At 34.6% G+C, this 27,910-nt stretch overlaps 1 protein-coding gene across 3 annotated transcripts in view; it reads right to left on the reverse strand.

The window, feature by feature from the left end:
- EIF3E (eukaryotic translation initiation factor 3 subunit E) overlaps positions 1-27,910 on the reverse strand; it is a 238,298-nt gene that overhangs the window by 4,650 nt on the left and 205,738 nt on the right. For all 3 annotated transcript variants that reach the window (XM_045050167.1, XM_004000056.4, XM_006943350.4), the window contains 3 exons: positions 16,186-16,312; positions 15,031-15,132; positions 13,604-13,713 (listed from right to left, as the gene is read on the reverse strand). In XM_045050167.1, the coding sequence (XP_044906102.1) occupies positions 13,604-13,713; positions 15,031-15,132; positions 16,186-16,312 (339 nt within the window). The remainder of the gene's footprint in view (positions 1-13,603; positions 13,714-15,030; positions 15,133-16,185; positions 16,313-27,910) is intronic.

Genomic DNA, 27,910 nt, shown 5'->3' on the forward strand with positions numbered 1-27,910 from the left:
CTCCTTAATCTATTGTATATAATTGCTGACTAACCAGTTTATTCCCAAATTCCTTTCAAAACTTTAACACAGTCCTTTTACCGAAACAATAAAATCCAAACTTCTAAATATCTCATTCATGGTTCTATACAATTCGGCTACAACCTTACTTTCAAATTCCCATTATTCTCTCCCATGAACACTACATGCCAGCCAAACCAAACCAATTATCTTCCTTCCTTGGCATTCACTCAACAAAATATGAACTGTTAGATGCTAACAAGAAAATACAGTCTGTTCCTCACTTTTATAAAGTTTAAGCCAGGGGTTGGGGAGTAGAGGACAATAACTTCATCCCCAAAATATATAAACTATTTTAAGTGTAAAGATGAATAAAGTAGAGCTATGTGAGATGCACAAGAGTTTACTATTCTAGTCTGGAGGTTTGGGGACTTCTTATTTAAGGAAATATTTAAGGTCAGATTTTAACATAAAAGACAGAAAAGTCTACTCTGTATAACTCCATAGAGAATTCTTCATCCTTTCTTTCTTTACATCCATATTCTATCTCATATTCCAACATGGCTGGGGCAATATGGCAACATGCATCAAGACCCACAAATATCTGCAAACTCTGACCCATAATCCTACGCTGGGGATTTACTGCTTTGCATTGTGCTTGTTGATCCTTTATGTATTAAATCAAGTCAAAGAAAAACCTGAATAATGTCCAAGAAGTATTAATAAATTATTGATGGCATCTCAGGTTATCTATGCTACCAATCACTCTGAGAGTGAATTAAAGAATGTGGCAACAGTCCAGTGTCTTTTAAGTAACAGGAAAATATACAGGGTAAAAGAAATTAAATGACTGATAGAAATCCTCAAAACTTGACAATACTCTTATAGTCCAGTGATTTTATACAAAAATAGTTAAGTTTTAAAAATAAAACTATAAATCCTATTAAAGCTTAAAAAACAAAACGTTGGCTTAAGCTATCCTACACCATGCTTACCTTGTGTTATTTAAATTAACTCAGTTTATCAATACACTAAAAGACAAAATGTATCGAAATGCAGAATTTCTGAGAAAAGTATCTATTTGATCTAGATTTTAAACACAAAAATAATTTCCAGATTATTCAGATTTTATAAACTCTCAACCCCATCTGGCAGCTTAAAGCTGACATCTAAATATTTGTGTAAATGTCCCTTATATATATCTTTAAGTTGACTAGCACACCTTTCTCAAGTAATGCAACAACATATTGAATATGTTAAATGAGAAATACATATGGAACCACAAAAGACCCTAAGTAGCCAAAGTGATCTTGAGCAAGAATTACAAAGCTGGAAGCATAACACTTCCTAATTTCAAACTATTGTTACAAAGCTTTGCATAGATGTTCAACTAATTTATGACAAAGGAGCTAAGGATATACAATGGAGAATTATATATTGTTTGATTATATATATTCTTCAATAAATGATGCTGGGGAAAATGGACAACCACATGCAATAGATTGAAAATGGACCACTATCTTACACCATAAACAAAATTAACTCAAAATATATTAAAGACTGAATAAAGACCTGAACCTAAGACTGGAAACTATAAACTCCTCTAAGAACACACAGGTGGTAAGCTCCTTGACATCAGCCTTGGCAATGATTTTTTTTTTTTTTAACGTTTATTTTTGAGACAGAGAGAGAGAGAGAGAGAGAGCGAGCATGAACGGGGGAGGGGCAGAGAGAGAGGGAGACACAGAATCGGAAGCAGGCTCCAGGCTCTGAGCCATCAGCCCAGAGCCTGACGCGGGGCTCAGACTCATGCACCGTGAGATCGCGTGACCTGAGCTGAAGTGGGACGCTTAACCGACTGAGCCACCCAGGCGCCCCGGCAATGATTTTTTCATCTGACACCAAAAGTAAAGACAACAGAAGCAAAAATAAACAAGCGGGACTATATCAAACTAAAAAGTCTTCATAGCAAAAGAACCCATCTACAAAATGCAAGAGTAAGCTACCAAATGGTAGAAGATATTGCAAATGACATATCTATGGGGTTAATATCCAAAATATATAAGGAATTACTACCACTGAATAGCAAAAAACAAAAACAAACAAAAAACCAAATAATTTAACTAAAAACTGGGCAGAGGACCTAAATAGACATTTTCCCAAAGAAGACATACAGATGGCCAACAGGTACATGACATGCAAATCAAACCTACAATGAGATATCATCTCACACTTAGAATGGCTATTATCAAAGACAAGAAATAACAAGTGTTGGCAAGGATGTGGAAAAAAGAGAAGACTTGTACATTGTTGGTGGAAATGTAAACTGATACATTCTGGATGGAAAACAGCATAGACTTCTCAAACAATTAAAAATACAACTACCATATGAGCCAGTAATTCCACTTCTGGGTTTTAACAAAAGGAAACAAAACACTAACTCAAAAAGATTTATGTACACCCATGTTCACTACAGCTAATTTACAATAGCCAAGATATGGAAGCAAATTAAGTATCCATTGATGTGTGAGTGGATAAAGAAAGTGGGAGATATTATATGAATATTAGCCATAAAAAAGAATAAAATCTTGCCACTTGCAACAGCATGTATGACCTTGAGGGCATTATGCTAAGTGAAATAAGACAGAGAAAGACAAATACTATATGATCTCACTTTATATGTGGATTCCATATGTGGAAATTCTTTTCATTTATAATTTTTTAATATAAAGAGAGAGAGAGAGAGAGAGATTGCAAACTGGGGAGAGAGGCAGAAGGAGAGAGGATCTTAAGCAGGCTCCACACTCAGCATGGAGCCCAATGCGGGGCTCAATCCCACAACCCTGGGAAGATGACCTGTGCCAAAATCAGGAGTCAGATGCTCAACCGACCGAGCTACCCAGGCACCCCTGGAATCTTAAACAAAACAAAACAAAGCAAAACAAAAACTAAAAAAACAGGCCTTGATACAGAGAACAGATTGGTGGTTGCCAGAGGTGGTGATGGGTGGAGGGACAGGTGCATTGGTTAAAAGGGTCAAATGGCACGAACTTCTAATAACAAAATAATTCACGAGATGTAATGTATAGCACAGTGACTACTGTTAATAATATTGCACTGTATATTTGAAAGTTTCCAAGAGAGCAAACCTTAAAAGTTCCCATCACCAAAAAAGATCTTTGCAACTATGCATGGTGATGGATGGTAACTAGACTTACTGTGGTGACCATTTCACATCAAATCCTTATGTTATACATTATGTTGTCCATGATGTTGAAACTAATATGTTATATGTATCAATTATAGCTCAATAAAAACACTAAAATAAAAGGCTAGCAATATCCTTTGAAAAATTACAAACTGTTGTGATACTGCATCCATAAAATAAGAACTGAAAGATGTGACATCATGGATTTGTTTTTTTTTTTTACCTACAGAAAGTTTGGAAGAAGATGTTGAGAAAATCTCCCCAGAGTGTAGAACATAAAGACAAAGGTATGGAAATTGGAGAGAAAAGGTAAAAAAATTAGAAGTCTAGTCCAGGAGATCCACTATCCAAACAACAGTAGTTTCAGAAAGAATAAACAGTGAAAATAAAAGAAAATAAATCATTGAAGAAATAATGCAAAAAAAAAAAAAAGTTTCCCAGAACTGGGGCATGAGTTCCCAAATTAAAAGGGTCCAGTATGAAGAATTAAAATAAACCTACACTAAGATATATCACCGTGAAATTTCAGAGCAATGGGAGCAAAGAAAAATAATCCTTCAAATTGTTAGAGAGGGAAACAAAACACCTATATGTAAAAGATCAGAGATAAAAATAGCTTCTGACTTCTAGAGCAGAAAGCTTCTAGAAAGCGACAGAACAAAGTCTTCAAAATTCTGGAATAAAGTAGTTTTCTACCTAGAATACCATGCCTAATACCATTATTCAAATATGAGAGTAAAATGGACATTTTCAGATATGACTATTTTACCTCTAAACAACCTTATAAAGCTATTGAAGGACATGCTTTACCAAAATATGATAGTAAATCAAGAAAAAAAGGAATACAATAAAACTGGAGCTCTATTACAGGAGACAGACTAAAGGAATCCTTAGAACAAAGGACAAAGGGAGACAAATGTGCAACAGGCATAGAAAGCAACAAGTCCAGATCTTTTTCCCATAGATATAACTGATAGAGTAATTAGTCTTGAGAAGAGATTTATAAACTGGCAAGCAGTCTGAAGTGTAATTAGTGATAAAGACACTAAGAAAAACAACTAAGCAAATGGGAGGAAAATGGCAATTATCAACTCCACAGAGTATAGTGAATACTAAAACACATTACAAATCTTATTTGAAACAATTTGGTGCTTGTTCAGGAACCCAGAGATAATTACAACAGATTAAAGCATTCAGAAAAAGTCCCATATACAAATGACAATTTAAAATGTGATATGGGTGTCATTTCAAATTAGTGGGAGAAAACATAATTTTTCAATAAATCATGTTGACTGGCCATTTAGGGAAAAAAAAGGTAGTGTCTTCCTAATTCTCTATTCCCAAGTATAAATCCTAGGTGAATTTAAATAGAAAAAATACAGCCATAAAAGTCCTAGGAAAAAACATAAATAGCATATAAACCTATTGTGAGAAAGAATTTAAAATAAAATACAAAATCCAGTATGACAAATTATTAGTAGTAACTCTGACTACAGCAAAATGTTAATAATTTTTCAGTGACCAAAAAAAAAAAAAAAAAAAAAGGAAATATATAGGATCCTAAGTGCTATTTCAAAAAGACAAAGTGAAAGTAAGTATTTCACCCTCAGCTCTGTTTCATTAAACACGTTCATGCCTCTAGCACAAAACCAGATACTTTCCTTGTTTTTGGGCAGTAATTAAGACCAGTGGTCCTACCTAGGAACATCAGTCTAAATCTACAGAACCAATTAGGGTTCCACCAACTCTAGGTCAATTTTCTTTCAGGTTTTTAATTACTAATTTTATGTATTTCAAAAACTATGAACTTAAGCATTTACCTATGGGGTCCTCTTGCCTCCTTTTCACTGAAGACTGAGGCCAACTATTTAGCATATCCAAAGTACTCCAGTCTTTTACAAAGGTAGGACAACTAATTTAAGAATGAGTATTAAGAATAAACTGCTGAACTGTAAAACTGGAAAGAAATAGAAGAAAAAAGGAGAAAACTGAGAAATGCTTAATGCTAAAGATTCTCACTGAATTTTCCAATATCTCCTTAGTCAAAAATAAGAATATAGGCATACCTCTAATTGAATTTCATTTTACTGAGCTTCACAGATACTACATTTTTTTAAAAATTGAAGGTCTGTGGCAACACTGCAAAGAGCAAGTCTACTAGTTACATTGTTCCAACAGCATTTGCTTTCTTCATGTCTTTGTGTCACATTTTGGTGCTTCTCACAGGATTTCAAACTTTTTCACTATCGTTATATTTGCTACGGTGATCTGTAATCAGTGATAATTGATGTTACTACTGTTAACAGTTTTGAAGTACCATGAAACTCACGTAAGACAGCAAACTTAACCCATAAATGTGTGTGTTCTGACTGCTCTAGTGATGGCTGTTCCCCATTTCTCACTCCTTAGGCCTCCCTATTCCCTGAGACACAACAATACAGAAATTAGGCCAATTAATAACCCTACAATGGCCTCTAAGTGTCCAAGTGAAAGGAGGAGTCGCATGTCTCTTAGTTCAAATCAAAAGCTAGAAATGATTAAGTTTAGTGGGGACGGCATGTCAAAAGCTGACACAGCCTGAAAGGTAGGCCTCTTATGCCAGTTAGCCAAGTTGTGAATGCAAAGGGAAAAATTCTTGCAGGACATTAAAAGTGCTACTCCAGTGAATACACGAATGATAAGAAGTCAACAGCCTTACTGCTGATAGAAAGTTTTAGTGGTCTGGAAAAAAGACCAAAACAGGCACAACATTCCCTGTCAGTTCTATGAAGGCTGAGAGAAGTAAGAAAGGCCAAGAAAAAAAAAAAAAATTGAAGTTCCTGGAGGCTGGCCATGAAATTTAAGAAAGGAAGCTATCTCCAGAACATAAAAGTAGCCAAGGTGAAGCAGCAAGTTATCCAGAAGATCTAGCTAAGATAATTAATGAACGTGGCTACACCAAACAATAGATTTTCAATGTAGACCAAACAGCCTTATATTGGAAGAAGATGCCACCTTGGACTTACACAGCTAGAGAGGAGGAGTCAATGCTTGGATTCAAAGCCTCAAAGGACAGACTGACCCTCTTGTTAGGGGCTAATGCAGCTGGTGACTTTAAGTTGAAACCAATGGTTCATTTACCATCCCCAAAATCCTAGGGCTCTTAAAAATTATGCTAAATCGACTCTGCCTATGCTCTGTAAATGAACAACAAAGCCTGGATGATAGCACATCTGTTTACAAAATAGTTTACTGAATATTTTAAACACACTGTTGAGATCTACTGCTCAGGAAAAAAAATTCCTTTCAAAATATTACTGCCCACTGACAATGCACCTCATCACCCCAAGAGCTCTGATGGAGACGTACAATGAGATTAATGTTGTTGTCGTGCCTGCTAATACATCATCCGTTCTGAAGTCCACGGATCAAGGAGTAATTTCAAGTGTTATTATTTAAGAAATTCCTAGGGCTATAACTGCCATACACAGTGATTCTTCTGTTGAATCTGGACAAAGTAAATTGAAAACCTCCTAAAGATTCACCATTAAGATGCCATTAACAGAGGCGCCTGGATGGCCTAGTCAGTTGAGCGTCTAACTTCAGCTCAGGTTATGACCTCGCAGTTTGAGTTCAAGCCCCGCGTTAGACTCTGTGCTGACAGCTCAGAGCCTGGAGCCTGCTTCGGATTCTGTGTCTCCCTCTCTCTGACCCTCCCCAGCTTCTGCTCTCTCTCTGCCTCTCAAAAATAAACAAACATTAAAACAATTAAAAAAAAAAAGATGCCATTAAGATTATTTGTGATTCATGGGAAGAGGTCGAAATATCAACATTAACAGGGGTTTGGAAGAAGTTAATTCCAAGCCTCAGATGATGTTTAAAAATTCCAGACTTCAGTGAGGAAATAACTGCAGATGTGGTAGAAATAGGAAGAGAACGAGAATGAGACGTGGAACTTGAGGATGTGACTGAATTGCTATACTTTCATGGTAAAACTTTAACAGATAAGGAGTTGCTTCTGATGCATGAGTAGAGAAAGTGGTTTCTTGAGATGGAATCTACTCTTGGTGAAGATTATTGAAAACGACAACAGAGGATTTAGAATATTACATAAACTTAGTTGATAGAGCAGGTACAGGGTATGAGAGAAAAGACTCCCCATTTGGAAAGAAGTTCTACTGTGGGTAAAATACTATCAAACAGCATCACATGCTACAGAGAAATTGTTTGTGAAAGGAAGAGTCAATATTATGTGGGAAACTTCATTGTCTTAAGAAATTGCAGCAGCTACCCCAATCTTCAGCAACCACCACCCTGTTCAGTCAGGGGCAATTAAAATCGAGGTAAGACCCTTCATTAGCAAAAAGATTATGATTCACTAAAAGCTCAGATGATGGTTAGCATTTTTTAGTAATATTTTAAAAAAATGTTTATTATTCATTCTGAGAGCGAGCACACATGTGAGCCAAGAAAGGGGCAGAGAGAGAGAGAGAGAGAGAGACAGAGAAATCAAGAGTCAGACACTCAACTGACTGAGCCACCCAGGTGCCCCATTAGTAATATTTTTAAATTAAGGTATGTACATTCTTTAGACATAATGCTACATTGCACACTTAACAGACTACAGACTATATACACTGGGAAACAAAAAAATTCATTCAACTAGCTTTTATCCCAAGTAAGCTCCACACTCAGTGATGAGCCTGACATAGGGCTTGATCTCATGACTCTGAGATCATGACCTAAGTCGATATCAAGAGTCAGATGCTTAACCAACTGAGCCACCCAGGTGCCCCCATTTGAACAGCTTTATTGTGATATTCACTTTATTACAGTGGCCTGGAACCAAACCCGCAGTATCTCCAAGGTATGTCATATATTACTTAACAGTTAACACAGAAATACAAAAATATTTTTGAAACGAGTTTATCTCCATCTGGAAATACACCTTTCTATATTTTTCTTTAATATCAGGAAATAAAATTATGAATAGTAACTGTAAGAAAGTTAATAAGAACTTTAAGAAAAATATTAAGATCTAAAATGTTATTTAACAAAGTAGAATGGCTTTAAGAGTAGTTGGCAAATATCTTCTTTTGTGAAAAGTCAAACTAACTCTCTAAAGGAAAATTACATTAATGCATGCTCCAACATGTTTATCACACACATTCAAAGTATTACTTCCATACTTTATTTTTATCTACAATTGAAAACTGGTCCAAGAATTACTCTAGAACAGCTTTTAAACTTCAGACACACACCATATCTCATAAACTGTCCAACTATACTAAATTAAATCCCACCACAGTAATCTTTTATGACATGTTGCATACTTTATAGTAAACAGATTGGTAACTTATCCTACAAATCTATAAGGTTGTATATAAACTGATAAAAACATTTTTTTAAATGTTTTTATTTATTTTTGAAAGAGAGAGAGAGAGAATGAGTGGGGGAGAGGCAGAGAGAGAGAGAGAGAGGGAGACAGAATCCAAAGCAGGCTAGAAGCTCTGAGCTGTCAGCACAGAGCCCGATGCAGGGCTTGAACTCGTGAACCATGAGATCATGACCTGAGCTGAAGTCAGACACTCAACCAACTGAGCCACCCAGGCACCCCTAAAAACATTCTTTATAAAGATATGCATTTTTATAAAGATATGACTATCACACGTGTTTAGTCAAGAAACCTATCAACTGAGAATGTTCCAAATCACTAATGGAAAAAGTTGTTTAATAAACAACCATTGGTTCTAGAATATGTACTATTCTCTTGAGCATTTAAAATGTGTCCACTTTTGGACAGAAAGGAGGCTGGAGACCAATCCTTCCCCTGGTCCCCCCAAAAAGGACAGAATATTAAATAATTTTAGATTAATTAGAAGCAGAGAAATAGGTCAGCACAAACTTGTGAATGGAATACTGTGTCATAATTAGTATACAGTGGGGAAAAAAGTCTACTTTTCAGCTTAAACATATTCCATTTGCAGAGTTAACAGGGTTCACTAAAGCTTTAATCTAAATTACTTTGGGATTTTCCAACACACAATTTATAAATTATGTCCATGTCATTCTCATTACTCTATTTTTCTTCAAAACACCTATCATAACTTATAATTTTGTCTTTATTTAATTTGCTTCTTCCTCTGGCTTTAAAGTTCTGAGGGTGTGCTCACTACCTTCTAACCAGTGCTTGGCCACAAGAGGCACTCATTCACATCTGCAGTATTTTCTTCTTTGAAGACCTATACTAGTTATACTGCTGCTAATTACATCATAATCATGACACCTAGTGTGTCTATCCTCTCTGGAAAGTTGAACATTACCTTTTAAAAAAGTTTTTGCATATTCTTCAAGTAACAAAATTATAGAAATGGTTAACAGATGAGAATGTATCAATATCAATACACTGGTTGTAATATTTTACTACAGTTTGTGAGATATTATTGCGAGATGTTATCACTGGAAATGTGAACTGTGTAAATGGGAAACTGTGAAGAACAAAGGGGATTTATTATTTCCTACAACCTCATGTGAATCTATAATCATCACAAAATAAAAAGTGTAATTAAAAACGGGTTTTACATCAGAATTACTTAGAGGAGCTTTAAAAAAACATAGTCCTTCTTTATTTTTGTTTATTTCTTTTTAAAAGCTTCCCACTTGATGCTAATATGCTGTCAGGACTACAAATCACTAATTCAGAGCAATGTTTCCACCAAAGGCTGAGTGCACCTGGGAAGCTTTAAACCCAGATTCCCAAGCCTTGATCCCAGAGATTTGGAAATCTATACTTTTTAAAATTTAAGTTAATGTTGTTTTAAGTTCTCCAGATGATTTTGATGTACACTTGGGTTAAAAACCTGTATTACAGGGGCACCTGAGTTGCTCAGTCGGTTAAGCATCTGACTTTGGCTCAGGGCATGACCTCCTGGTTCCTGAGTTTGAGCCCCACATCAGGTGAGCTTGAGTCCAGCTTCAGGCTCTGCACTTTCTCCCCCTCTCTCATGGGATTCTCTCTCCCTCCCTCTCTCTCTCTGTCCCTTGCTCACTCACATACTGTGTATGTCTCTTTCTATCTTAAACAAATAGAAACAGAAACATCTGGATTACAGAACAATGAGTTTTTTCTAGGTACTATTAAAAGGTAAACATTAAGCTCTGTTGGTCATTACCATGGATTTCAAATCCTTAGAGTCTGCATTTTGATGTTTTCTGTATTTATAAAAGCCCAACTTAAATGTTTAACATTATTTTAAACCATATTCCAAACCCATTAAAGCAGCTTTAAAAAATGAAAAACCTAACCCCTAGACTAAGTCCTACTGTACACACCCTCCACCCTGCCAATGACCCTTACAGAGATCTCGTTGTTGCTATAAGACAACTATTTCTTTTTCACCCATAGCTATACTTTCTGCTCTGCCCCTATCTTCTTAATTCCTTATATACTAAAAATACTAAATCACTGATTTTTCACTCCATTACTTTAACAGGATGTAAATGTGTGCCTAAAAAACTGGCAACTTGATGCAGTGGTTCTCAATCCTGGATGTGCTTTGGTGAATAACCACTTTGAAGGTATAGGGTAGTAGCTCTGTTAGACATCACAGCAGAACATATCCAGAAAATCTGATCCAAAAACTTTGAAATGGCTTCAGGAAATCTGTATTTGTAAAATAAAATAAAACTCTATAATGATTCTGAGACACAAAGTTAAACAGTGACTTACGGTTTCCATCTTTATCCTCTGGCTTTTAGTGAAAAGACTAATGATAAATTAGTCTCAATCTGATATTTCTAAAAATATCAACTGTGCACAATGAAAAAAAAAGAATTTATAGTGAGGTATAATACAATGAATGTCAGAGATCTATTAGTTCAGGCTCCGTCATTAAGTAAGAACTACACAGCTCAATGTCTCTGAGCATTAAGTTTCCTAGCTATAAATAAGGGGCTACAAAACCACTAGAAAACAAAGGAGTTGTACTGGATCTGGTTTTTTGTTTTTTGTGGGTTTTTTTGGTAAAACTGTGTTTCCAGAAGTCTTAGCGTCCACCGAAGTGCTTCGGTAGTCAGGAGGAAAGCTGAACAGAGGTACAAGCTAAGCAAGCATAAAGGGACTGTAATTTGACTTATATATACACAGAAATATATATATAATGTCACATTTGAAAACAAGTTCTAACACACACACACAGGATTTAAACCATGGTTCTATAATTTTAAATCTGAGCCACATGTAAAGTGTTCAAAAGCCACAAATGGGGATGCCTGGGTGGCTAAAGTGATTTTGGCTCAGGTCATGATCTCAGAGTTGTGAAAACAAGCCCCACCATCAGCTCCGTGCTGGGCGTGGAGCCTTCTTGAGATTCTCTCTACCCTCTGCCCTTTCTCTGCTCCCTTAAAAAAAAAAAAAGCCACAAATGGACTATTGGCTACTATACTAAACAATATAGATACATAACATTTCCATCAGTGCAGAAAAAAGCCCTACTGTTGATGATTCAGTAACTGCACTGCTGGATCAGAAGCTCCCCAAGATTTCTTCCAACTCTAAAATTCCTTAATAATTGAAGAAAATGCATTATAATGTAAGTATCCAAAATCACCTGAGTTATAGAACATTCCACACACAACCAAAAGCATTTAAACAACTGAAATACAAAGGAAATACTATCATTATAAAAGAGAAAAGATTTCTGGACTTTAGAAAGCCACTAGAACTTTAGTCTGAAAATGCTTTAGACTTTGTCTAAAGCTACAAAAAAACTACTGGGATCAAAGAACTACAGCATTCAAAGAAAAACATCAAAACTACACTGATACCAACTTTAAAAAATTATTAGGTAATGATAAAGTCACATAAAAGCTTATAGATGATGTATTTCCACTATGTTATATCCTCTGAGCTGCACTTTTCTCTTGAGTACACAGGACAAATACTTTATTTCACTGTTAAGCATGGTAAACCAAATCTCAAAAAAGGAAAATAATGAATACAAAGTCCTCAAGTTAATAAAGGGAAGAAGCTAGAGCTGAAACAAACTTTACTCATGGTACCTCAGTGAAAAAGCATTATTGTGGACAAAAACACAAATTCACTAATGCAAAGAAATCTATTCATTTAACAAGTATTTACTGAGCATCTCTAATGTACAGAGTCACCATACTAGGTACTAAAGATATAAAAAGGAGAATTTGCTTTCAAAAGGCTGATAACAAGGATAAATATAGTCCTAGACAAAGCAAAACACCCAAGTGACCATATTCTAATAAGAAATGGGGGAAAGTCTGCAAGAAAAAACAAAATAGTAGCATCCCTCTTTCATAAGACTGAATTATAAATCTCTAAAAAAAGAAAAAAAGGGCATTGCAAGAATTGTTACCTATTGTAACTGCATCCCACATATGATTCATCTCTTTATTTCACAACCAATAACCAATAACATATTAGGAATATGCAAGTATTCTTCAAGAGAATCAGATATTTTAAATTATGTCTGCTAGCTATAGTAAAGTACTAATAAAACTGGTCAAGGCTTTAATTCCCATAGGAGAAGCACCATGATTATACCATACTTCAAACTCTGAAAAACCACTTCAATAACCACCCAGTAAAATTAGGCAAACAAGTACGGATGCCTCAGCAAAAACAAATGGCACTAAAGAAAAACTTTGGTCTACACACAATTCCAAAGAGGCAAACATTAAAGTAATTTTTAAAACATTTATGGAACATATTTACTGTTTGACTTCATCTGTGGCCAAACAGCACTAGTTATTTTTCAAATTCTAATATGTACAATTAGTTTCTAATAGGTTATATAAGTTTCACAATTTTTCCCCCAATAATTTTCTCACACAACAAAGGAAATGTGAACTGAAATTCACCATACTTTCCATGTTTCAACATTTTAGGAGGTCATTGCTTACTATATGAGAATTCAAATATATAATTAAATAAAACAAACTCAATCAACTGAAATGATTACCAAATGTAGTCTTTCAACAGTATTTCTGAATCACTAAGGGCTAATCTCTTCCTTATTTGAACTCCTGTTGAAACCATTCTAAAACGTTATTTTCTCTTTTCTCCCTATATAAGAGTATAACAGTACTTTTTAAAAAGGTACCCAACAATCAGAATACTGCCATGAAGATACCATTTTCAAAAATCATACTATGCCACACACATAGAAACCAAAGAAGGTATTTCTGAATCTGTACCATCCCATAATAAAAAAAGTTAGGATTTTTAATAAATCACTATCAGACTGTTTTCTTTCTCTTCTAAAGCAAAGGGAAATAAAACAAAAATCCAATTAACTGGAATCCTATTAAGTATAATTTTACAGTAAATGGAAATTTCCAGGAATTTAAAAGTAGAAAATACAAATCAAATCAGGGTGTTCTTACTTAATGCTGATACACTGGTGGATGCGACAGAAAGTCTCAAATATGAAGAGACGAGCATTTTCAATGAAATCCTCAAGACAAGCCACCAAGAAGAAGTCATTCACAAGTACCTATGTGTGTAAAGTGTAACAAAAAAATTAACAGCACTGACAAGCAATTTTCAAAAATGTGACCCAAAATACTTCCCGTGTGCTTTACTGCAATTCTCTCACCTTATATCACAAGTTATATACCACAGCACTTTCTAGAATACTATGCTCAAGCCTCTAACAATTTAACTAGAAGTAAATGAATGCTATATGAAAAAAAAACAACAACCTAATTTAAGCACTGCAGTGTTTCCTTGTTCTATTGATGACTTTAGCAACATTTTGACAAAGTAGTTTTGCCCTGCCCATTATCCGAAATAAATGCTGTGTAGATAACATATCTCTTCTAGGTACTCAAAATCATTATGAACAGACTAAACATATGCATATTTGTGAAGTAAACAGACTTGGAAATCTACAAAGGAGAAAAATTCAAGGGGTGGCTCCTATTCCACAGAAGGTATCATAATTAAAAGAGGGTATTTTAACTTCACAGTAATAACCAAGTGCCCCTTGGCCTCAGCCAGGCCTAACCAGCTACTTAGTGTATTGGCATATACCAACACATAATACATAATAACACTACATATGACTACATGAATACAAATTATCACACTCAAGTCTATTTTATTTTGTCCAATGTGTGAAAATCACCCCTGAAGTTGTATTTACATGATAATTTTCTTGTCCTTAGGGAAATAAGATCTTAATCCTTCAACAAACTCTTTATATTTTGTGTTAACATTTGGGTTCAAAAATAAAACTGACAACTGATAACTTATGGATTTGGTAAATGCATTTAACAGGTAAGTTCTTAATTTCTTAAAACTCTACAAACTAACATTTAAAAAAGCTGATAAATCTAACTCAGCTGCTTGAAGGTACTTTAGTTTCTACCAATCAACAGAAGACATTGTGATAAAATTCACGCCCTTATAGCTTGACTGGTTTATAGTAAATGTTCAGTACAATCATGTGAAAAATTCTAAAGACAGGCCCACTTATGAAACAAATTTAGAATCTCAGAATGTGCAGTTCTATACAATCTTATACACACACAGGAAATACTTCACATATTCACTAATATAGAATAAGATATGGAATCATGGGCATACGTGTGAATTTCTAATGCCTCCAATGTTTTAACAAACTGTACTAACAAAAGCATACACATATGGCAATATTAAAAATGTCTACATCTCGCACATTTCTAAAACATCAGTCATTTTAAGATTAATATATATTTCTGATATAATTACTTTAATAAAACACTGCAAAGTTAACTTTTACAATAACCAAACATTAAATATTAATTTATAAGTAAAAATTCATACTTACTGATTCACATTCCCTCAGCTTTTTCTGAGCCCCATCAAAGTCAAAGTTAACATATAAGCACTCAACAAATTCCGTGATTGGGTCTTTATATGTGTAAGACTCCTGTAAAATTATGTCAAAGGTCAAGTTGGATTTGATTCAACACTGTTTGGTGGTAGACTGACCCTAGAATATCCCAATATTCCTGGTTTCTCCTCCTTTGTTATTAATTTCTAGCAAATTACCTAGTGTCATCGTCTCAAAGCAATTGCTCATATCCTGATTCTAGGTCCAACTGTAAGCATATAATGTCTTCCAGACTGAGTTCTCTATATATTCTCATCCTAGAACCATTCCAAATGGTTTCAAGTTCCTCTATTGCCAAAAGTCTTCCTTACTCAATAACATCTCCAAGTATAAGGGCATTCATTCATAACCTGCTGAATTTGTCTCTTGGTATTTAATTTATCCTTAGGTCAAAACAGCATTTAAGTTTTTTCTAACCCATAGTGATTACTGAGAAACTCACTAAAAATCAACCAGTAGGGCTGCAGCTTTTGTACAACTTGGGGACTATTAATACCATATTCTATGTAGAGATCACTACTCTGCAATTAGGTAGGTAAGAGATCTCCCAGAAATGCCAGGCTTCAAATCTCCTTCACTCTGCAATAAAGGCAATGCTAATACACGATATATATTAAGTATCCACCTAGCAGAGAGCAGTATTCATTCCATACTACATCTGGCATAAGTATATACTGGAATTAAAGATAGTAAATGCCCATTTGAGTATCCTGGGCTCCTCTCTATGTATACTTCATGTAACCTTTCTCCTATTTTTAAAACATTTTACCTTAAGAACTAAGGGTCCTACTTTAGAAACAGATGTTAGATCTAGTTTAGAGTTTTAAAAGTTAATAAAGATTTTAGTTTTGGGGGACACCTGGGTGGCTCAGTCAGTTAAGTGTCTGACTCTTGATTTTGGCTAAGGTCATGAGCTGAGGTTGTGAGATCCAGCTCCACATTAGGCTCAGCAGTGGGCATAGAGCCTGCTGGGGATTTTCTCTCCCCCTCTCCCTGCCCTTCCCCTGCTCGTGTGCGCACACACATGCACGGTCTCTTTTTTTCTCTTAAGATAAATAAACATTTTTTAAAAAAGATTTTAGTTTTTACCTGTTGAATAACTTTAACCAGATCTTTTAGTACCTGTCGGCGTTTTCGAACATCTTTGTTTGTTATGACGGCAGTAGTCAAATAGCGCAGAATATGTGGACACATTGTCTGTATTGCATTAAGATACCTAAGGTAAAAATATAAATAAATAACTTTAATATTTTTTAAGAGTTAATTATTAATAACTTACCCAGTTTCTCTAGACCTAATTTACCATGTGATTAAAAAAAAAAAAACCACACACTTGAGCAGCCCATTGGATTGTGCTGTTTCAATAACCTAAGAATGTGACCAATTAACAATGATTATTATAAAGACCATCTCCTCCAAGAAATAAAAAAAACAGAAGCCTGAGGAGGACACCAGCTTGTATTCCCTAGTTTGAAGGGAAACAGAAGACTCAATTCAGAGGTAAATAATCCTATTACTGTTGTTGAGTAAAAGGATTTTGGAAGCCCCCTATATACACTGTCAGTCTGTTTCAAAAGATTGCTAAGCTATGACTCTCAGTCATTCACCTTTTAAAAAAAATGTATGAAAACCTTCTATGTTCAAATAAGTCCTCATAATCAGAAAATGAGGCACTTAAACAAATTAAAGATTCAAAGGATGAAAGTCTATAAACTACAGGGAGAAGGAAACTGTTATAGTATTATAAGGCTTTGGTTAAATTGGTAGCACTGGGAATTAGAAAGGAAGGATTAGATGTCAGACAAATGTCAGCAGGGCCTTGGCTAATATTTAACAAATCCTGCTATTCTGATGATCAGCAGCTGGCCACCCTCTGTCATTTGGCGTTTATCCTGTATTCCTCCTGCTCAATTTCCTTAAATAGCTCCCTAGTTTTTACTCAAGAAGTACCTCTAAGTGTCAGGCACTATGCCAGGTTTGGAAATAGTTGTCAATAAAGTCCATTCCTCTTGGCTATATATAAACCCCAAAGTACCCATCCAGCTCCACCTCCCACCAGACCATCATTGACCACTTCCTGGTTTTCTCACTTCTTAAAGTTCACTCCACATGGATTGCTCCCCCAAACACATCCCTCTGAAATCCTCAACTCTGGTGTCCTTCAAGATCCAGCTCAGATACCTTATCTTCCAAATTCTTCCAGACTATATTAATAAATCTTTGTATTTCACCACATTGTAGATTCTCCACAAAATGTTGTTTGAACTCCTTAGAGGACTCTAGAATCAGATAATAATAACCTAACAATAATATTTAGTCCCTTCTTATATTCCCTCAGGGTATAAAAACAATCAACACTCAAGAATAAAACAATTTCTAGGAAAAGATAACTATCAGTTAAAAGTTTCATCACCTGAAAAATTAAGCCTGAATTTTAGGCAGAAACTTTTTACACTGCAATCTGTTCAGAACAATTGTTTGTCTCAATACTCTCCTGCCAGAGATCTCATGCACAAGCACAAGGATGACTGTTTATCTCAGTATCAATTTTGAAGTAAATAATTGTAGTAGACATTTCTGGAACTCACTCATAAACTTATCCATACAGCTTAAAAAACTGTAAGTTTATTGTCTAAGATGTTAAACATATTTATTTTTACCTATCCTAACTTTGTATCACTGCACCATGTATATCTTCATTGTTTTTAATGAAGGGTAACTTCTTAGGAAATTGTATCTCACTTTTTTTGAGATGGTAGGGGCTAGCAAAACTTTTGTAAAAGTTTTGTAAAATATTTTAGGTTTTGCAGGCCAGGAGGCACAATTGAGAATACTGTACTGGTTCTTATATGAAAAGAAAACAAACTTCCAAAATATGTTAGTCAAAATATTAATTGTTGAGTATAATTTTTGTAATTCATCTACTAATGAGAACAGAAATTATCTATTGGGGATAATTTTGTTTAATTGCATTCAAAGTTACAAATCTGTATGTTACAGATAAACATACAAATGTTTATCTGTAAACTGTTGTTCTGTAATGAAATTTTACATACTCAGTCTTTATGTTTTTCATGAATCTAGTACTACCAAATGCTGGTATCAACTGACAGAAATGATTTTAATTTAGCATATTTATCACCTGAAAGGCATTATGGAATTCTGTTAAATTCTTCTTACGATATTGCCCTTTAGCGTATCATTACACTGCAGATAAATCATCTCCAATTCAATAGCACAGCCAAATGAATTTTGAAATGGAAATTTCCTTTGTACTTACAATGAGGCCTAAAAGTTCATGGAATTGCAATTTGAGCTTGAAAAATATATCTGCTGCAAATGAAGGTTTGAAGGAATGAAGGTTTCCCTTCTTGTTTTAACATGTGAAAGAAAGGCAAACAGATAAAGCCACTGGACATTACCTTTTTTAAAATTTTGGACATTACTTGTTATTCATGCTATGTTAGTTGTCATCATTGTGACAATATACTGCAATATAGTTTTTCAAATAAATACTATATTTATAATATTTATAATATTTTATATTTTTATAATATATTATAATATAATATTTACTATATTTATAATATTTTAGGGTGAATTAAGAAACAATAACAAATTACAGTAAAAGTTACTTTCCAGAGCCACCCAAGGCTTGATAATAAAGATTGAGGGCAATTTTTCTTATTCAGAAAAATTTCAATCTTGCCCTGAGCAGGGGAAAAAAAAAAAAATCACATTAAAACTTTGCCATTACTAAGCTATCTAAAGGTTAAGTAGAGAAAGTCAGGATATTCTGTTTCTGACAAAAGTTCATGGACTGATCACAGTTAAGTCCACATGAACAAATGAAGTTCACAGTTGACTAAAATGGCTCAAAATTACACCACAGATTCAACTATTTTCCACAAAGTATCTAGAGACGAACAATGTACCGAATAACCGTATTTTGAACACTTCTCATTTTTCCCTCCACATATATTTGCAGATTCCACTTCAGGTTGTACTAAATTAGTGTTTTACCAACTTTGAAAGTATTTTCACCTGTAGTTATTCCACAGATGATTCATAAAGGCGTGTTCTTCAGTCACTTCAAACCCAGCAATGATTCTTCAAACCATACTGATAACATCTATTAACCCATCAAGAGCCAAGGAAAATCACTAAAAATCATATGCCTTGTTTTTTTAATTGATTATTGATGTTGCTCCAAATATCTTCAACTCTTGAGTAACTGTTCTCACCAAAAAGCTAATATTTTTAAACACATCTGTTTTTTCTGGACATTATTTCTTTGGCTGCTGCAACTGAACATGATTTAGAATCACCACTGGTAAAATGGCTTTCCCTGCATGGCCATTCAGAAACTTACTTTGCTTGAAGCCTCATTTTCATTAATTGTGAGGAAATTCTGCTATGAGAAGATATTCTGCTTTAAATTTCCTAATTTTTCTGATAGTTGCCTTGCTGTCAGTTGGAATGTCTTGCAATGTGAATTAAAATATATTCTTTCAGCATACCTATAGCGTCAGTTTAATGCTTTACTTTCTAATTCAATACAAAGTAATCCCACTCCACTATGCCTTAAGAGTACCTCTGAAGTCGACTTTTCTTGTTTTGACATGAGTATGCATTGGGAATAAAATGTTGCAGTATGACAATGTTCAGGGCCCTTGAAACACTGGCCAAGTGTAACTGCAGCATCATGGGGATTCATTGTGTACTGAGTAGCTGTGTGAGGCAACAAGAATGCAACAATGCATGATCTCTGTCACAACTGTCAACTCCCCCTTATAGTTCAAAAGCAGCCAAAGATGCTATGTGTATCAATGAACCCAGCTATGTTCCAATAAAAATTTATGATGGACACTAAAACTGTAGTGTCATATAACTTGCAGGTCATAAAATATTCTTTTTTCAATCATTTAAAATGTAAAAGCCATTCTTAGATCACAGGCCATAAGGAAAAAAGCAATGGGCCAGATTTGGTCCATAGTCCAGACTTCCAGTGTATACCACTACCGTGGCTCTGGACTTCCCAACATAGCAGGGACTCCCTATCTTCTAGAACTGAAGCGATCCTTCCTATGTATGTATGTATATGAATCTACACACATCAATACATAAAAAGGGGGAGTGCAGATTAAGAGAGTAACTCTTATGAAGTTAGTTTACCATCTTAAAAATTTGCAATCCTGTTGAATCAATGATGATATATTTTAGTTTAAATACAAGCAAAACCACAGATGTGGTTAACAGTCTACACATGACCACTGTGCTCTTTTGTTCTGTTTCTTTTTACTATCTCCTTTTCTGTCAACTGAAATTTAAGGGTCAATTTTCATCTTCACTGCACTCTTCTAACTTTTCCAGATCTCACTGATAGCTGTGATACCTACAGTGTATTTATAATGCACAATACATCTGTACTTAGTTAAATGTTAAGCTACTTCTTATTATTATTTGTTTGGATTATAAACTATTTAAGAACAGAGGCTGTAACTCCATTATTTCTGAAATTTAACTTTATTATTTTTTAAAAATAAGAGCATCAATATTTATTGTGTTCTGAAGTATAATTTCATAATAGGTAGTTAAAGATATTTTTGTATATTTTTTTCTCTAGTACAACCCCTGTTCCAATTGTACAATTTTATGAAAGTTTTTTTACAGTGTTTTCTAACTGCAAATTAGATCATTTAGTAATCAAAAGAAAAATTTCCCAAAATAAAAAAAATTAAATATCTATCACGTGCCCATGCTACAAGAAATAAAGAATAAAAATTCTGCCCTCAAATATGCTTATACTATAGTAGGAAAATTAAAGCAATTATAAATTGTTTATTTTACAGGTATTAAATAATTAAATACCAAACATAGACACTATATACAGGACTTAATTAAGGAAATAAAGCTGAGCTGGATTTTGAAAAAAGGCAGGCTTGAATACTTACAAACAAGAGAAGAAGGGCATTTCTGGAAAGACAGACAAAACAAAACAAAACAAAACAAAACAAAACAAAACATGAAAAAAACAAGGCAGGGCACTTACTAGAACCTCAAAGGATGAAATTTTACTTTTGCTTTTTTATTTTTTAGATGGACACCTTAAAAGGTCATTATCCTGAGCTAGAATAGGTAAAATACCTACATGAAAAAGTGCTTTCTTAGCAGGAATGACTAGAAGTTGACAACTTCTGAATACCACCCAGTTGACTATAAAAGTAAACTTGCAATTTCTTAGGGTATTTATGTTATTTTTATGTTATATTTATTATGTTATTTCATGTTACTATTTTATATTTATTTTATTGAGTGTTAAACATTCAGAGGAGTGTTTAATTCAAACTGAACTTTGAATCTTTCTTTTTACAACTGGAGAGTAATAACTAGAGCATTGTATTACAAAAACATTCTTTAATAGCATCTACATTTGGTGGCAAAGCCTCATCTCTAATAGCCTATGAACACTTCTCTATCTTAAACCAGATACCTTATCTTATATATAATGTTACATTTAAAAGTTCAACATTTTTCAAATGTGTAAATCATCTCCATTTTAGATTCAGAATAAATTATGCCAGAAATGGAAATATATATGATGCAAGATACTTTATTTAACCTGCACTGGCATCTAAACTTTCACTTCAAGAACAAATGTATTAATTATCAACAAAGTACTTTTATATTTTAAAAAAAGCCTAAAGTCCACAATCTATAAAAACTATCAATCTAACACAATTTTATCAATTAATATATCCAGCAAAACACAATGAATTGTTATTACTGTGCTACTAGAAATGGAAAACAGGAATATACCTTCTCCACTAATTTCTACTATTTATCAAAGACTACTGAAAAGCACATTGAATATAGACATACAAATGACAGTAACACACTCCTTACTAGCAGCTGTTCTACTTAAAGAATATAAAATCCAGAAAAATAACTGAACAATGAATGATCTGTCAAGCCAACTGAGCATATTCTCATTTGAAAAAAGTGAGAATCAAGTAAAACTCAAAACAAGCCAGGAAGACATTACTAATGAGGGAGAAAATATGATGATAACCTGATCTAATGGCAAGTGAAAAGAATAAGCACAGTATTTTAGTAAAAAAAAGAAAGTTGTAATATTACTGAAGTAGTTTATTTTCCACATTTTGCTAACAGGCTGTTTCTGTTTAAAAAAAAAAGTTTCACAGTCAGGAAGGTCTTACTGGGGAGTTGAAACTGTTCAAAAACTGATTAACAGTGACAGCTGCAACACTTGGTAAAGTCACTAAAATTCACTGAATTGGAAACAAACAAATAAATGAAATCTTTTTTGAATATCTTAGGACAAATCAAGATAGTGGCACCATTCTATACCGTAATCACTTGTTTTTCACTACCAGACTCTTACAGTTAAAAAACAAAAACAAAAAAAGCCAGTTTCAACTATGTCCTTAATCAGGTAGTACAAGATTGTTAATTAAAAAAAATTCAATCCCTGTGTACTAATCTTCATAATATTCTGTATGACAAAAGGAAGTATGTGTAATGCTCGTCTGCTGCATACTGTAGTTGTCACAGTTATCTTAAGGACAACTATATGATTGAGCTGTATGCTTAACTGTGTTCCTCATGGAATACTATTTTTACTTGAAACAAAGAATGACAGATAAACCAAAGCTATTCAGAATTGGGTATTTGGTAGACATTTTCTAGAAAATAAAGTAAGCCTAAACTTTCAGAAAAATAAAAGATAAAATTAGAGCTTTCCCAAAAAGGTGGAATTTTGGAAAATACCTGTCACAAAGAGCTTGACTACTTTCCAATACTTTAAACCTTTTCTAATAGGTTTAGTGGTGATATTAATGAGTGATTTTTTTTTTTTTTTTGGTATTGTATGTCAACATATCTGGAATACCTGCATAACTCAATGATCCAAGATTTCCCAAACAACCAATGCATGATGTTATAAAGTCAAGCATGAGTACAAGATCCATTAAAGAGCAAGATGGGCCACTATAGTTTAGAATACCAGTATAGTTTAGAATCCAAAAAACTGAATAAGGTTTCAGATTCCACATTATAATAAACTTTAAAATATTACTACTTGTTGAGTTTTGTTAGATTAGCAAAAAAGAATATTCACAATTATCTGAAAAGGTTATTAAAACAGCTCTTGTCCAACTACATATATGTGAGACTAGATTTTCTTAGCAAAATAACATCAAGGATTAAAGTAGATAGGAAAATCTAACATGCCAGCAAGTGAAAAGCCTGCAGGAATGTAAAACCGTGACATTCACAGTTCTCATTAAATTGTTTTTAAGTTAGGGGCGCCTGGGTGGCGCAGTCGGTTAAGCGTCCGACTTCAGCCAGGTCACGATCTCGCGGTCCGTGAGTTTGAGCCCCGCGTCAGGCTCTGGGCTGATGGCTCAGAGCCTGGAGCCTGTTTCCGATTCTGTGTCTCCCTCTCTCTCTGCCCCTCCCCCGTTCATGCTCTGTCTCTCTCTGTCCCAAAAATAAAATAAAAAACGTTGAAAAAAAAAATTTTTTTTAAATTGTTTTTAAGTTATTTTTCAAAAAAAAAAAAATCAGTCAACCATAATCAATTTACTACTTGTCAATTATAAAATATATTTTTTAATTTCTCAGTTTTACTATCTCATATGGCATAGATATATATCAATACATTTAGCCAATAAAGACAAAATTACATTCAACAATTCTTCATGAAAAGGTTTCAAGACCAAAAAGTGTAAGTGTGATTCACTTGTAGCAATAACATTCCAAAGACAATTCTAAGTCAACTTTTAAAAAAAATTTTTTTTTACTATTAATTTATTTTTAAGAGAGAGGGACAGAGAGAGACAGAGTGCGAGTGGGGGAGGGACAGAGAGAGAGGGAGACACAGAATCCGAAGCAGGCTCCAGGCTCTAAGCTGTCAGCACAGAGCCTGATGCAGGGCTCAAACTCACGAGCTGTGATATCATAACCTGAGCTAAAGTAGAACACTTAACTGACTGAGCCACCAAGGTGCCCTGTCAACTTTCTTTTTTAATTAACATTGAATAGCTCCTCTGTATCTACATTAATTTGACTCTTTGAGGGGCGGTTGAAGCTCTTACTAGATATTCCAACAGAGTCCTATTTGCCTTACAAAGATAGATGACTATCTCCCTATATATACATACACTTTAAAATGTACCCAAATGGCCAATAATCCATCACAACCCAGTCCTTTAGTAGAATCACTGAAAGACAAAACAAAGCAAAACCACCTCAAAATTCCATCCTCATTTAACGGATGTGATAAGGTGTGTCACCTGGAGCATTTCAGGTTTTGGAAAGTATTATGCAAGTATATATAGTATTCCTTATAATTTTTATTATATCATTTGACATACAAACCCATTTTCATTGCTAACTCTTTATTCTTGAAATGAAATTATCAGTTTTAATATTAATATAATGATTTCAACATTATATATTTGGTAATTTTATTTTCATCACCTTTATTGTGTTTTTCTGTACTTTCAATCAAGGTTTTAAAAGCTGAGTAAGTAATCAAAGTTATGAATTAATCTAAGTGTTTCTTTGACAGAGTTTCATGATTAACATTTATTCTCTTCTTTGATTGTTATTTTTACAACTTGGAATAATTTCTAGTTTCACTGTATTCTGCCCAGAAACTACAATCTATAAAATGTATACTTTTTTAACCTTATTACATCTTAAATGGCAAAATGTATTCTTTTTTATATATGAAATATGGAAATATAAACGAAGAATTAAACCTATTTATCTAGAATAGCTTAAGGGTTTCTATAACCATGAACCTCTACCATATCTTAAAATTTTTTACAAATCTACTTTTTTTTAGTGCTCGCTTTGGCAGGACATATACGGATCTACTTTTTAGGAGGGGTTCTGGGGAATTCCTACTCCTTTGGGAGTAGGAACATCCCAAGCTCACCTCATCCTACAGATACAACTAAGTAATACCCAAAACAGTGTATATAACCCAGAAAATGACCTAAGGACTGGCAGAACAGACTCTCCACAGCTCAATGTAGAAAAGAAGCCTCATCGAAATGGGTAAAAAAAAGCAGAGACGTGGGTGGGAGCTAAAGGGACCTAAGGGACTGTCCATAAAATGGAGGGATGCCTTGGGCATGAAGAATGGAGAGAAAAGGACCCTCACACCAAGCACTCCAGGCACAGAAGCGTGAACAGGCAGGACAAACTCCCATAACATTTGGTTTTGAAAAACAGAAGGGTGGAATTTCATGAGCTGTTACATTGGCTCAACACCTGAAATTTTAAAATGCAGTGGTGTGGCTCTAGGAGAGCCAGAGGAGAGGGGAATCAGAGTCCCCACCCTTAAAAGACACCACAACAAACAGCTCCTAGAAGATACAGCATAAAAGCAGCAGTTTGAAAAACACCTGGGGTATGCAGGAGGAAGATTTGTTTACTAATCTCAGGGCCTATGTTGGAGGGCAGGGATCATGGGAGAATTCTCTAGGAACAAAGGAGCTGGCAGGGGCCATTTCCCTCCCTTGCCTCCCAGCCTAGGTACCTGGACACCTGCAAGGAACCAGTGCCGCTAACACTCTCCACCTAGCTGGCTAACACGGTGCCAAGCCCAGACATTCTCCTGTGGACACACCCTCTCCAGCCAGGTCCGGTCTCCTCCCACAGCAGATAATGCACAACGCTTCCTGACACTTGCATCCTCACCCATTCCACCCTCTTCTGAAAACCCACCTCCTCCAGCTCTGCCAGTCTCCCTCCCAGGAGGCTGTAGACCACCTCCCAAAGCAGACCAGCTAGGACCTTGCAAGCAAGGAGTGCCTACTCCCTCCAGCAGGAGTTTTCTCAAGTGGCTGTAGGCTCCCACAAGAGACCCATGCAAACCTTATCAACTACCAGCACTGAAAATGAATCAGTAACCAAAAACTTCCCAATAATCAAAAATCCTAGAAGGCTGCATAAGTGAAAATTTTACCACATTTAAACAAGCTAATACCTATTTTTCTCAAATTATTCCAAAAAATACAACAGGAAGGACAGCTTCCAAATACATCCTTCGAGGCCAGCATTACCCTGATACCAAAATCAGATAAAGGCACTACTAAAAAAGAGAACTACAGGCCAAGTTCTGTGATGAAAATAGATGCAAAAATCCTCAACAAAATATTATCAAACCAAATCCAACAGTACAAAAAAATTACTCACCACAATCAAGTGGGTATTCCTGGAGGCAAAGTGATTCAATATTTGCAAATAAATCAACATGATACATTACATCAATGAGAAAGGATAAAAACCATAATGATCATTTAAATACATGCAGGGAAAGCATCTGACAAAGTACAACATCCATTCATGTTGAAAACCCTCAACAAAATAGGTTTAGAGGAAACGTATCTCAACATAATAAAGACTATATATGAAAAACTCAAGGATAACATGAACATTACACTCATCGGTGAAAAAGTGAAAGCTTTCCTCCTAAAGTCAAGGAATAAGACAAGGATTTCCATTCTCACTGCTTGTATTCAACACTGTACTAGAAGTTCTAGCCACAGCAATCAGACAAGAAAAAGAAATAAGACATCCAAATTGGTAAGAAAGAAATAAAACTTTCACTATTTGCAGATGACATGATACTATATATAAAGCTTGAAAGACTCACCAAAACTACTAGAACTGATAAATGAATTCTATAAGGCCATAGGATACAAAAGCAATATACAGAAGTCCACTGCATTTGTATATATATTAATAACAAACTAGTAGAAAGAGAAATTAAAACAATCTCAGTTACATGTGCACCGAAAATAATAAAATACCTAGGAATAAACTTAACCAAAGAGGTGAAAGATCTGTACTCTGAAAACTGTAAAACACTGATGAAATTAAAGAAACTAATAAAAGATATTCCATACTCATGGACTAGGAGAACAAATATTGTTAAAATGTGCTCACTACCAAAGCAACCTGCAGATTTAATGTAATCCCTGTCCAAATACCACTAGCATTTTTCACAGAATTCGAACAAATAATACTAAGATCTATATGGAACCACAAAAGATCCCAAATAGCCAAATCAATTTTGAAAAAGAACATAGCTAGAGATATCACAATCCCAGATATCAAGATATACTACAAAGCTTTAGTGATCAAAACAGTATGGTACTGGCACAAAAACACACACAAAGATCAATGGAACAGAACAGAGAGCCCAGAAAGAAACCCACGACTATACGGTCAAATTAACTTCAACTAAGGAGACAAGGATATGCAATGGGAAAAAGATGGTCTCTTTCAACAAGCAGTATTGGGAAAAACTGGCAAGCACATGCAAAAAAAGGAAACTGAGCCACTCTCTTATACCATACACCAAAATAAACTCAAAATGGATTAAGGACCTAAATATGAGACCTGAAACCATAAAAATCCTGGAAGAGAGCACAGGCAGTAATTTCTCTGACATCATCCATAGTAAAATTTTTCTAGATAGGTCCCTGAAGCAAGGGAAACAAAAACAAAAGTAAACTATTGGCACTACATTGAAATAAAAAGCTTCTGAAAGCAAAGAAAGCAATCAGAGAAGCTGAAAGACAACCTAGTGACTAGGAGAAGACATCTGAACAATGATATATCTGATAAAGGTCTTAGTATACAAAATCTACCAAAAATTTCTCAAACTCAAGACCAAATAGTAGTAGCAGTAGTAGTAATAATAATAGTAATAATTTTTAAACAGGTAAAAGAGGGGCACCTGGGTGGCTCAGTTGGTTAAGCACCTGACTCT

This window comes from Felis catus, chromosome F2 (assembly GCF_018350175.1).
Source record: "Felis catus isolate Fca126 chromosome F2, F.catus_Fca126_mat1.0, whole genome shotgun sequence".
NCBI classification, from domain to species: Eukaryota; Metazoa; Chordata; class Mammalia; order Carnivora; family Felidae; genus Felis; species Felis catus.